Source organism: Coccinella septempunctata, chromosome 7 (assembly GCF_907165205.1).
Source record: "Coccinella septempunctata chromosome 7, icCocSept1.1, whole genome shotgun sequence".
NCBI classification, from domain to species: Eukaryota; Metazoa; Arthropoda; class Insecta; order Coleoptera; family Coccinellidae; genus Coccinella; species Coccinella septempunctata.
The window spans coordinates 20354918-20367521 of NC_058195.1; the positions used below are offsets into that span (position 1 = coordinate 20354918).

Sequence of the window (12604 nt, forward strand, 5' to 3'; positions counted from 1 at the left end):
AGAGAATACACTGACCGCCACAACGCCATGGCAAAAGCATACCATCAAGCAATTGCCAAAAAACATGGATTGCTCGAAACAACACGGCCGATATACGAATACTTACCAAAAGAGATCCTAGAGAACGAAGAGGTGAAGCTTTACTGGGACCATCCACTCATTACAGACAGATCCATCCCACATAATCGGCCCGACATTGTTCTCTTCGAAAAGAAATTAAAGAAATTAATTATAGCTGATGTCACCATCCCAGCTGATGACAATATTGAGAGAGCATATACCGAGAAGATTATGAAGTATCATGATCTGTCTTTCGAACTAAAAGAAATTTATGGACTTACCTACTCGACAATCCTTCCACTCGTCATCACAACTAATGGCTTAGTCGAAACACATTTGCTGGAGAACACAATGAAGCTCGGACTCGATGAGAGCGTAATCGGCGATGCACAGAAGGAGGTTATCTTATGGACCACACGAATCGTACGCAGGTTCCTTACGAGCAACTGAGAAATGCCTTGGTCAAAATGATCCGGCACTCTCAATAGCCTAACCCGTGAGAGGTGAAAAAAAAAAATATATATATATATATATATATATATATATATATATATATATATATATATATATATATATATATATATATATATATATATATATATATATATATATATATATATATATATATATATATATATATATATATATATATATATATATATATATATATATATATATATATATATTTTTTTTAAATTTCACACATCTGTGGCAGTTGTCAAATTGACCGGGCGTCATACGCCAAGGTCGATTCCGTGTCTGTTAGTGAGGGTAGATGACCTGTCGGATAATGTTGACCGTCCCGAGTATGACCGCCTTCTGCATCCATAAGATGGTATTCGGGGGCAGCTTCATGTCTGTTATGTGCTTTGTAGTCTTCTGATGCACCAGCCCATTGCAACTTATTATTAAAGGTTTGATGTCGACTCTCTCCAGCTGCCACATATCTTTTATTTGTCGTGCCAAGGGTTCGTATTTGGCGATTTTTTCAGCATACGCTTTTGACAGATTTTGATCTAATGGCACTGCGAAATCTATGATAACGGCGGTCTTCTTGGTTTTGTTCCAGACCACTATGTCGGGCCTGTTGTGTTCAGTGCCTCGATCGGTTATCACTGTCAGGTCCCAATAGATTTTCGTGTGCTCGTTTTCTGTCAATGCTTGTGGGACGTATATGTGGTGTGGCGTGAAGTGGTCCAATAGCTGGTTTTCCAGGCACAGCAGCTGGTGTACAACCTTCCCCATATTATTGTGACGAGCCAGGTATTTGGTGTTTGCAATCGATGAGCATCCCGATGACAAATGCTGCACCGACTCCTCGGCTGTGTTGCATAGTCTGCATTTCGTTGTCTCAACATCTTGCTTCATTATGTGTTTGGTGTATACACGTGTGGGCACTACCTGGTCCTGAATTGCCAATAATGTTCCCTCAGTTTGAGGGAAGAGATAGCCTTGTGTCAGGTAAGTGTTGGATCTCATTATGTCTACCTCCGGCTGGTGAAGACTAGCAAAGAATCTTCCATGCAAAGATTTAGATTCCCAGTTCCGTCTCAATTTTTCAGGTAGGTCTTCTCCTGTGTCGTCTTCCCGGATTCTTCCATCAGCCAACAAGTTCCCAAGGTTAGCTGCTATCCATTGGTGTAGAGGTAAGTTATTCCGAACAAAATAGTCTGTAATTTTTTGTTCTTCTTTCAGGCAGGAATGTTCCAGGTTGCTGAGCCCACGCCCTCCCTCTTTGCGAGGTAAGTAGAGTCTTTCGATCGCCGAGTTCGGGTGCAACATCCCGCATTGGGTAAGTGTTGCTCTTATTCGCCTGTCTAGTCTCTCCAAATCTGTCTTTGACCAGGTGAGGATTCCAGCCGTATACAAGAATGCAGGTATGGCCCATGCGTTGATAGCGACCATTTTATTCTTCGCTGAAAGTTGTGATTTGAGTACTTTTCGTACTCTTCTGATGAGTTCTGTTTCAGCTGTTTTTTTATTTTCTTGTTGTTGTATCTCATAGGTCTGATGGATTCCTAGATATTTGTACCTGTCTCCTGTCTTCAAGCTTGCTATCTCTCGGCCATCGGCCAGCGTGATGTTCCCCGTCTCCGCCAGTTTTCCTCTTCTCACCTCCACTTTGGCACACTTTTCAAGACCAAATGTCATACCCACGTCTATGCTAAACCTTCTTACCAGTTCCAGCAGTCCCTCCAGCTGTTTTCTGCCCCTTGCATATAACTTCACGTCATCCATGTAAAATAGATGAGTTAGTGTGATCTGTTGATCTATTGAGTATCCGTATGCAGATCTGTTGAGCATATTGCTGAGTGGGTTCAAGGCTAGGCAGAACAACAACGGGCTCAAGCTGTCTCCCTGAAATATGCCTTTTTCTATATTTATTGCTGGTGTTCTGTATCTATTCGCTTTGTTGTTGACTGATATCGTGGTAGGTACGCCACGTTGACATGAGACACTTTATTAGACCAATCACCAGTTTATTAACTTTATAGATTTCCAGAACTTCAAGGATCCAGGAGTGTGGTATCGAATCGTATGCCTTCTGGTAATCTATCCAGGCCATGGAGATGTTTTTCAATTTTCTTCTTGCCTGCTTCGTTAGTATGTTGTCTATTACCAGAAGTTCCTTACTGCCCCTCCCTCTCTCCTTGCACCCATTCTGTTCCCAAGCCATGATTTTGTTCTTCTTCAGGTGTATCTGTATTTTATGGCCTATAGTTGAGGTGATAATTTTATAAACAGCTGGCAGACACGTTATAGGTCTATAGTTCCTGGGCTGTGTTAGGTCGCCTTTCTTTGAGAGCATGATAGTAGTGCCATGCGTGAAATATTCTGGTATAGTGTGGGGGTGCTTTATCGCTTCTGTTATCAGTGAGGCCAGTGATTTGTGTGTGTGCTTGAACGCTTTCCACCAGTAGTTTTGGATTCCGTCAATGCCTGGTGCTGCCCAGTTCTTCATTCTTCTCACCGTCTCCTCCACATCTTTTTCACTCACCACTATCTCGGGCATCTCTTGTATGCCGTTGTGTTCTTTTCTTTCCTGTTCTATCCATGTTGCGTTAGTTATATGTTTTCCCTTCTGTGACCAAATGCTCGACCAGTATTTCTGCATATCTGCCGGGCTTGGAAGTTTTGTCTTGCTGTTACTTACTTCTTCGTCCAGACTCCTGAAGAACTGCCTTTGGTTATTCGAAAAAAGATTGTTCTCTCTGTATCTCTGTGTTCGTTTGTGATACCTCCTTAGTCTACTTCCTAGCGCTGCAATTTTTTGTTTTAAGTTCTCTGAGTGTAATCTTAATCGTTCACAATTTGGTGTTTCTTTCCTGTTTGTTTTTATTCGGCGTGCATATGCTTGGGCTTTTCTCTCCAATTTCTTACTTGGTTTTGGGTTCTTCAGGTATGTGTGTATGATTCCAATCTCCCTTCTCAGATTGGTTATCTTTTTCTCGATTCGTTCGTCCCAAGGTGGTTTCCGCCGATGCGGGGTATCCTGAGCTGGAGTTTTCGTCTGTTGTATGATGTTGGTGACCGTTGCTGCGCAGTAAACTTTATGGCATAATTCTTCGAAGTCGGCTGCACTGTTGAATTCCGATTGCATCGCGTTGTCAACTACTTGAATGGTAGTTTTAGCGTTCCTGTTTAGGTTGAGTTTTGGGATTTTAGGTCTAGCTTCCATAGGTACACCAGTCCATTGTAAGTTTATTTTTTGGAAGAGTTCTCTTATTTCTAGGCTTGCCTCATCGGCTTCGGGTTCTGGTACCTGCTGTTCGCACCGGTTTTGGTTGCTCTCTATCTCTGGCAGTATAGCTGTGCTTCGTCGCTGGATGCTTCTTCTTATTCTCTCAGCTGTCTTGTTTGGTGAGTCTCCCCTTGTGTTGGCCTTAATCATTTCGATCTCGTCTGGAGCGAGCAATTTTCGGCTACGTATATTCCTGATTTGGGCAATTAGGTGCTTCCCGGCGAATTGTTTGTCTGGGAACATCTCGGACCATCGTTCCGCTAGTTTAGCGGCATATTTCTTGGTCTTAGTTTCTCCCTCGGTAACTTCAAAATAAGCATTGATTAGACTGACATTCATCTCTCTAGTCCAATGCTGCCTTTTTCGCGTTTGGGGTAGAGCGGGACTGCCTTGTACGAATTCTGTCGAATTGCGACTCGACATATCCAAGCTATTACCCTGTCTTGTCCTTAACGAAATGCGAGGCCTTGTGGTGCCGTTTCGTAGGAGAGTGCCACTCGCTCCACTCTTCTCTACTAGGGACTGTACCTGTCTTCCCCCAAGCGCAATCCCCACACTGGGGGCGGGTTCCGAGGCCACTGTATATGTGTCGAAAGCTGTATAACATTTCACAGAGTAGGGGCTGCTAACCCACAGCTCTGAGTAACTCGGGTATGCGGGGACGTCACCCCCCGAAAGCCTTAGCTTATATATATATATATATATATATATATATATATATATATATATATATATATATATATATATATATATATATATATATATATATATATATATATATATATATATATATATATATATATATATATATATATATACAGCAGGGGGGCAGTAATGCTTTCGGGGAGTGACGACCCCGCATACCTGAGTCACCCAGCCCCCAGGTTAGCAGCCTGGGAAGCTGTAGATTATGAAGCTCCTGTCACTAGAAGCATGATGCAGGGCGGTAGAGGGCAGCGGGCTGGCCCTCTTCGGAGCCGTCTGGAGGCAGAGCCTGTAGGGGACAGCTGTGGGGCGAGCGGCGCAGCCCCCCGAGATGGCACCGTAAGCCATAGCAGTAACAACATCAGGAGAGTGAGAAGGAGCATCAGTTTGGACGGAATCAGGAACCGTCCCGCTGAGGCTCAGACTAGAGATGGAAGAATGCGCTGGACCGAGGAAGAGAATATCCTCATTATGCGGGTTCACTTTATTGCTGAGGAACTGCACCAACAGAATGCAGAAAGAACTTATCGACAAATTCTAACCACCACTTGGAATGAGATCTATCCAAGTAGACTCTCATATCCGAATCTGCTGGCGAACAGGGTCAAATGGATCATACAAAATGAGAAATTCTCAAGCGTCGAACTTGAGTCTATCAAAAAAAGCATAAGACCATATGCCCCAGTCTCAACTGATGATACTATCATCACCGAGGAAATAAACCATGAACAACAGGTTTCAACGACGCTTGAACACAAGTCAACAGAAAAAGTTTTCAGGAGGAACATACAATTGTATGCCAAGATCAATCCTCAAGAAAGACCTAGAATACCTAGACTCAAAGGATCACAGAACATACTGGAAAGTGTGAGTAGAACAAATAAAATAATGGAAACAATCCTACCGAGCAACCTTAACATTGAGGAAATTGCTGACTATGTTTATGCCGGGGCCGTAACTGTATGTGAGGAAAACAACATAAGGTTGATCATAAACAAACACCGGACTGAAGAAAACAAGATGCCGCCATGGAAGATCCGCCTAGAAAAAAAAATAGAGAGAATCAGAGCAAACATAGGAGTGTTATATACTTACCTGAACTCCAACTCACCATCCAGAAAAACGATCAAGAAGATCTCGCGCATAGCATCGGACTACAAAATCAAAACCACAAATGAACCCTTCAAGCAAGAACTCATTGTTGTATATGACACCCTGAAACAGAAGGCACAAGCATTAGGAAACAGGATCAGGCGATATAATGAAAGGGTCAAAAGGTACAAGAATAACCAGTTGTACTATAAAAATCAAAATCAGTTTTACAGACAACTAGAGGAGACAACCACAGTTGAAGAGGAGTTACCAAAACCTGATGAAATGCGTACAACATGGGAAGCAATCTGGAGCGACGGAGGAGAACATAATGATGGAGCATCTTGGATTCGAGAGGCAGAGGAGGAATCAAAATATTACATAATGGATAGAGTTACCATCACTGAAAATGATATAAGAGCAACACTAAAAAAAACAAACAACTGGTCTGCGCCAGGACCTGACGGGCTTCACAACTACTGGTGGAAACACTTCAGTTGCACACACAAACAAATAACAAAGTTGTTTCAGCAAGCCCTGGTAAATCCATCCCAATTACCACACACCCTGACTCTTGGCATCACCCACATGATTCCGAAAGGACCAGGACACAATAATCCCAAAAATTATAGACCAATCACGTGCTTGCCTGTTATCTACAAAATCTTAACAGGAGTGATAACACAAAAAATATGGAATCATGTGAGAACATGCAACATTCTAGCACCTGAACAGAATGGATGCCGCAGAGATGCAAAGGGAAGTAAAGAGTTGCTAATCATTGATTCCCTCATTACCAAGCAGGCAAAAAAGAAACAGCGGAACCTATCGATGGCATGGATTGATTATAGGAAGGCCTTCGACTCCATCCCACATTCATGGCTACTAAAAACTTTGAGATTGTATGGAGTTGAGGAGGCGATAATCAATCTTCTCAAACATCTCATGCTCACGTGGAGAACTAGATTGCACCTTAAAACGAACACAGGTGAATATACAACAGAGCAAATCAACATCAGAAGAGGGCTTTTCCAGGGAGACAAACTGAGCACACTCTGGTTCTGCCTCGCAATTAACTTTTTGAGCAAATTGCTTAACAACACCAGGTACGGCTATATCATTGAAAAAAGAAACAACACCAAAATCAGTCACCAGCTTTACATCGACGACCTCAAATTGTACGCTGCAAATGAAGACCAACTATTAAAACAGCTCAGAATCGTGACATCATTCACAGAAAATATAAAAATGGAACTGGGCTTAGATAAATGTGCTGTACTACATATGAAAAGGGGAAAGCTGATAGAGGGAGAAGCCATGCTTATAAACCAAGGGTTAGAAATGCAGAGGATGGGACCAGAAGATACTTACAAGTATTTGGGAATTAAACAGGGGCTTGAAATCAGAACAAAAGAAGCCAAAGATGCTTTTAAAACTAAGTTCATGGAAAGGCTGAAGAAGGTACTCCAAAGTAAACTGAATGCGAAATCAACATTCACGGCAATTAAAGCGTGGGCGATGCCATGTCTTACTTATTCCTTCGGCATCATTAAATGGTCAACCACCGATCTAAGAGCAATAGATACCCAAGTAAGAGTACTCTTGACTAGGTATGGAATGCATCACCCCCATGCTTCGGTAATAAGACTGCACATGCCAAGAAGTGAGGGAGGAAGAGGTTTACAACAGGTTGAAAACACCCACAACACTGTGGTCAAGCAAATGACAGAGTATTTTGAATCAAAGAACTCACCTTTCTTCCGAGCGATAGCAGAAGAGGACCAAAATATCACAGCTCTAAACCTGGCATCAACAACGCCCCCTATAGAAAGCCCAAACATCGAGGAAGCTGCACGAGAATGGCACGGTAAAGCCCTTCATGGAAGATATCCCACTGCTCTGAAATGGAATAAAATTAACAAGGAAAAGTCTATCTCATACCTGAAAGCAGGTTATCTTTTCCCGGAGACGGAGGGAAGACTGGCAGCCATCCAGGACCAAGTGATACCTACGAGAGCCTACCTGAAAAACATAGCACGAAAGAACTTACCAACAGATCTATGTCGCAGATGCTCACAATCCGTGGAAACAATCCAGCACATTACTTCATCCTGTTCGACCCTCGCTCCCAGAGAATACACGGATCGCCACAATGCCATGGCAAAAGTTTACCACCAGGCACTTGCTATAAAACATGGGTTATTGAAACAACATAAAAAAGTTTATGAATACTCACCACAAACACTACTAGAGAATGCAAACCTGAAGCTATACTGGGATCATCCACTGATTACTGATAGGCCAATTTCACACAACCGACCAGACATAGTTATCTTTGACAAAAAAGAAAAAACAGCGATAATAATTGACATCACGGTTCCAGCGGATGACAACGCTGAGAAAGCCTATATTGAAAAAATAGTGAAATATCATGACTTGGCGTTTGAACTGAAACAAATTCACCAACTTACCTCCACTCTGATCCTTCCATTGGTCATCACGACCAATGGTCTTGTTGAGATGCATCTGATCCAACACACCAAGCGGCTTGGACTTGACGAAAGTCTTATCGATGTAGCCCAGAAGGAAGTCATTCTGTGGACTACAAGAATAGTCAGAAGATTTCTAACCAGCAGCTGAGAAATGCTTTGGTCTTCGTGATCCGGCATAATCATGCGCCTACCCAAAATGGTGGAAAAAAAAAAAAAAAAAAAAAAAAAAAATATATATATATATATATATATATATATATATATATATATATATATATATATATATATATATATATATATATATATATATATATATATATATATATATATGATGGATCTTTTGGAAATGATTCTGTAGCACCGAATGAACCAACAAACCGTAAGACAATTTACGTTTCCTTTCCCTATTTGGAAGGACTCTCAAATAAAATTTCATCTGTGCTTTCCCAAGTTGGTGAGGTCTCAGTAAAACTGGCTTATTCAAGCCTTAAAACCAATATAGGTTTGTTTAGGGCACCCAAATATAAGATTCCTGAAAAGAATGCTTTTGAGGTAGTCTACCAGGTTGAGTGTGGTGATTGCGGTGGACTTTATATTGGTCAGACTGAACAACATCTCTGTAGGAGGATTTCACAACATAAAAGTGACGCTAGATTACACCCAGAAAAATGCGCACTAGCCAGACATATTAATGATACGGGACATCGTGTTAAATTTGATGACATTAAAATTTTGGATTCTCACAAAAACCTCAGTATAAGAAAATTTCTAGAGATGTGCTATATTGTTGGTGCAGATAGGAAGGCAATTAATGAACAGAGTGATATTAAGAACTTGAGTAGCATTTATTGCAACATTCTTGAGATTGATCGGAGGAGATGCGTTGTTTGATCTTGCTGTTTGATGCTTAGTATAGATGTAGTAGAAGGGAGAATTATGTGTGAATAATATGTATTTGTTACTCATGCATTTTTGTAGTTTTATAGTTCATAATAGATAAAATTTGTGTTTCATTATATGTAGACTTTATTGTTTTGTTGTTTGTATAATTTATGTTGGTCTGATAGCTGAAAGAAGAAGAAAGTATATCGATGACATTTCATGTCTAACCTAGAAAATAACAATGTTGGTTTCTATGTGACATTTCAACTTTAAGAAATATATAGTAGTAAAAGGAAAAATTATTTGCATTGATGGAATTCTACTTGATCTTGCTGATGACTATAGCTTATTTTTATGACCATTGGCTGTGAGTTTCTCTCATTGTTGTATTTGTGTAATTTTGTTCCACTGACAATTTGTTTTTTCAGACCCTGAGGATGACACAAATTGGTGTCGAAATATAGGTATTCGCTAAAAAGGTCTTTCAATTACTATTTACCATACGCCGCATACCCTTATTTTGCTGAATTATCGTTTCTCGGCGGTGAACCTGTCTCTATTGATAGTATGGGTTTTTACGAAGATGTTGCCAGAACCTTTGGACAGGCAGCAGTGAAGAACTTGAAAGTATGGGCCACTACTAACACCAAGCTCAGTCACTACAGGAACAGGAGAGTTTACTTATTACAGTGTAAGAAACATGGCATCTTCCCCAAACATATAGGTGATAACACTAAGAAGCTATATACGAATCTTAACATGCAAAGTGTTGGCGCTAGCGCACAGGTGGAGAACATGAATGTCAATTTGAAGCTCAGGATTTTGAAGTTGGAGATTAGGTTGACTATTAAGTATATTGGACATCTAGAGAAAATAATTTCAAAACATTCAGCTGAGGCTATAGCATCTCTTCCAGTTTCTTTAGTTAATGAATTTCAACAGCGTCTCAAGAATTCGTATGATAAAGAGTTCCGAAAAATAAAAAACAGAAATCTCAAGAAATTTAACAATATTAAATCTGATATAATTAAGTCTTTAAAAATTAAAGATTCTTGGTTGAGGAATTTGACCGATGTAGTGGTGCCTGATAGTGTTAAGTCCATTTTATCTTTGGGCCCCAAATTTGCTATAAAACCGAGCAATAATGAAATTTCAATTAAAAAAATTACTTGCTGTAGCGGAGACTGCTGTGCAATATGCCCCTACTGACCAACAAAATCTTATTAGAGCAAAAATCACTAACATTGTTACGAATTATTTCTATAAGAATGAAGGTATGTCATCTGTTTACAATCATCTATATTTGGAGGCAAGGAACTTCTTGAAAACTAACCCAGAATTATTAGTGTGTAGATCTGACAAGGGCAATGTCACAGTACTCATCACTAGTGCCCAGTACCATGAAAAGGTTATGGAACTTTTGAATGACAATAATGTATATGAAGTATTGCCTCGCGACCCAACCTCTAATATAATACGAAGGAATAATGACATCTCTAAACGCCTTAAAGAACTAGGATACATTACTCCTAGGGAATGTAAAAATATCAATACATACAAGGCTCTTCCGCCAAATTTTTACATCTTAATTAAGGTTCATAAAGAGGGACTTCCGGGTAGACCTATAGTTTCCTCAATCAATTCTCCAACCACAAAACTAAGCGCGTTTATAACTGAGGTACTTAAGGTGTCGTTCTCTGATTATTTTACTTATTCGGTTAAAGACTCAGAATCATTTTGTCAGCTTGTAAAAAACGTGCAACTTCCAGCCGGTTTTGTACTTATCTCACTTGACGCAGTGTCATTGTTCACCAATATATCTCTCCAATTGGTTATCCAACTTTTGGATGATAACTGGCATATGATAGCACCGAATTGCAATATTCCGAAGGATGAATTCCTCGCTGTCATCACCTTCCTCTTCAGTTCCAATTACTTTGTATATGATGGAAAGTTCTATAAACAGAAAGATGGCTGCCCTATGGGTAGTAACCCCAGTGCTATCCTCGCTATTATAGTGATGACTGAAATTATTAGGAGAGCCTGTATTGTTCTTGGATTCACCCTTCCATTCATCTGCCATTACGTAGATGATATTATCACGGCTGTTCCTGAGACTGAGATAGACAGCGTCCGACAACAATTCAATCTGGTTTTTGAGGATGTTGTTTCCTTCACAGTAGAGAGAGAGACCAACAATGCAGTTCCTTTTCTGGACACCTTAGTCATTAGAACCCCTGATAACACATTAATCACAGACTGGTACACAAAACCTGCCAGTTCTGGGAAATTTATCAACTTCCAATCGTATCACTCCTTCAAGGTGAAGACGAACTTCATTTTGGGCATGAAAAAACGAATCTATGCGGTAGCACATGAGAGTAGAAGAGATGCGTCGTTGCAGAGATTCAAGAAGATGCTATATGATAATGGGTACCCCAGGTCTTTGATTAATAGACTTTTCAACAATGTTCCTGTTACACCAGGCTATGATGGATCTTTTGGAAATGATTCTGTACCACCGAATGAACCAACAAACCGTAAGACAATTTACGTTTCCTTTCCCTATTTGGAAGGACTCTCAAATAAAATTTCATCTGTGCTTTCCCAAGTTGGTGAGGTCTCAGTAAAACTGGCTTATTCAAGCCTTAAAACCAATATAGGTTTGTTTAGGGCACCCAAATATAAGATTCCTGAAAAGAATGCTTTTGAGGTAGTCTACCAGGTTGAGTGTGGTGATTGCGGTGGACTTTATATTGGTCAGACTGAACAACATCTCTGTAGGAGGATTTCACAACATAAAAGTGACGCTAGATTACACCCAGAAAAATGCGCACTAGCCAGACATATTAATGATACGGGACATCGTGTTAAATTTGATGACATTAAAATTTTGGATTCTCACAAAAACCTCAGTATAAGAAAATTTCTAGAGATGTGCTATATTGTTGGTGCAGATAGGAAGGCAATTAATGAACAGAGTGATATTAAGAACTTGAGTAGCATTTATTGCAACATTCTTGAGATTGATCGGAGGAGATGCGTTGTTTGATCTTGCTGTTTGATGCTTAGTATAGATGTAGTAGAAGGGAGAATTATGTGTGAATAATATGTATTTGTTACTCATGCATTTTTGTAGTTTTATAGTTCATAATAGATAAAATTTGTGTTTCATTATATGTAGACTTTATTGTTTTGTTGTTTGTATAATTTATGTTGGTCTGATAGCTGAAAGAAGAAGAAAGTATATCGATGACATTTCATGTCTAACCTAGAAAATAACAATGTTGGTTTCTATGTGACATTTCAACTTTAAGAAATATATAGTAGTAAAAAGAAAAATTATTTGCATTGATGGAATTCTACTTGATCTTGCTGATGACTATAGCTTATTTTTATGACCATTGGCTGTGAGTTTCTCTCATTGTTGTATTTGTGTAATTTTGTTCCACTGACAATTTGTTTTTTCAGACCCTGAGGATGACACAAATTGGTGTCGAAATATAGGTATTCGCTAAAAAGGTCTTTCAATTACTATTTACCATACGCCGCATACCCTTATTTTGCTGAATTATCGTTTCTCGGCGGTGAACCTGTCTCTATATATATATATATATATCCTCCTATCATT

General features: G+C 39.8%; 4 protein-coding genes across 4 annotated transcripts; 1 reads left to right on the forward strand and 3 right to left on the reverse strand.

Annotated features, from left to right (window-relative positions):
- Positions 1-822: 822 nt before the first annotated feature.
- LOC123317613 lies at positions 823-2298 on the reverse strand. Its single transcript, XM_044904217.1, has one exon. The coding sequence runs from the start codon at positions 2296-2298 to the stop codon at positions 823-825; it is 1476 nt and encodes a 491-aa protein (XP_044760152.1).
- Positions 2299-2461: 163 nt separating this feature from the next.
- Positions 2462-4225, reverse strand: LOC123317614. Its single transcript, XM_044904218.1, has one exon. The coding sequence runs from the start codon at positions 4223-4225 to the stop codon at positions 2462-2464; it is 1764 nt and encodes a 587-aa protein (XP_044760153.1).
- Positions 4226-7704: 3479 nt separating this feature from the next.
- LOC123318079 lies at positions 7705-8271 on the reverse strand. The gene is made up of 2 exons (XM_044904778.1): positions 8071-8271; positions 7705-8004 (listed from the first exon to the last, which is right to left on the reverse strand). Exons 1-2 carry the CDS (start codon positions 8266-8268, stop codon positions 7879-7881), a joined length of 324 nt encoding a protein of 107 aa, XP_044760713.1. The 5' UTR covers positions 8269-8271; the 3' UTR covers positions 7705-7878.
- Positions 8272-10249: 1978 nt separating this feature from the next.
- Positions 10250-12025, forward strand: LOC123317615. Its single transcript, XM_044904219.1, has one exon. It carries the CDS (start codon positions 10250-10252, stop codon positions 12023-12025), a length of 1776 nt encoding a protein of 591 aa, XP_044760154.1.
- The last annotated feature ends 579 nt before the right edge of the window (positions 12026-12604 follow it).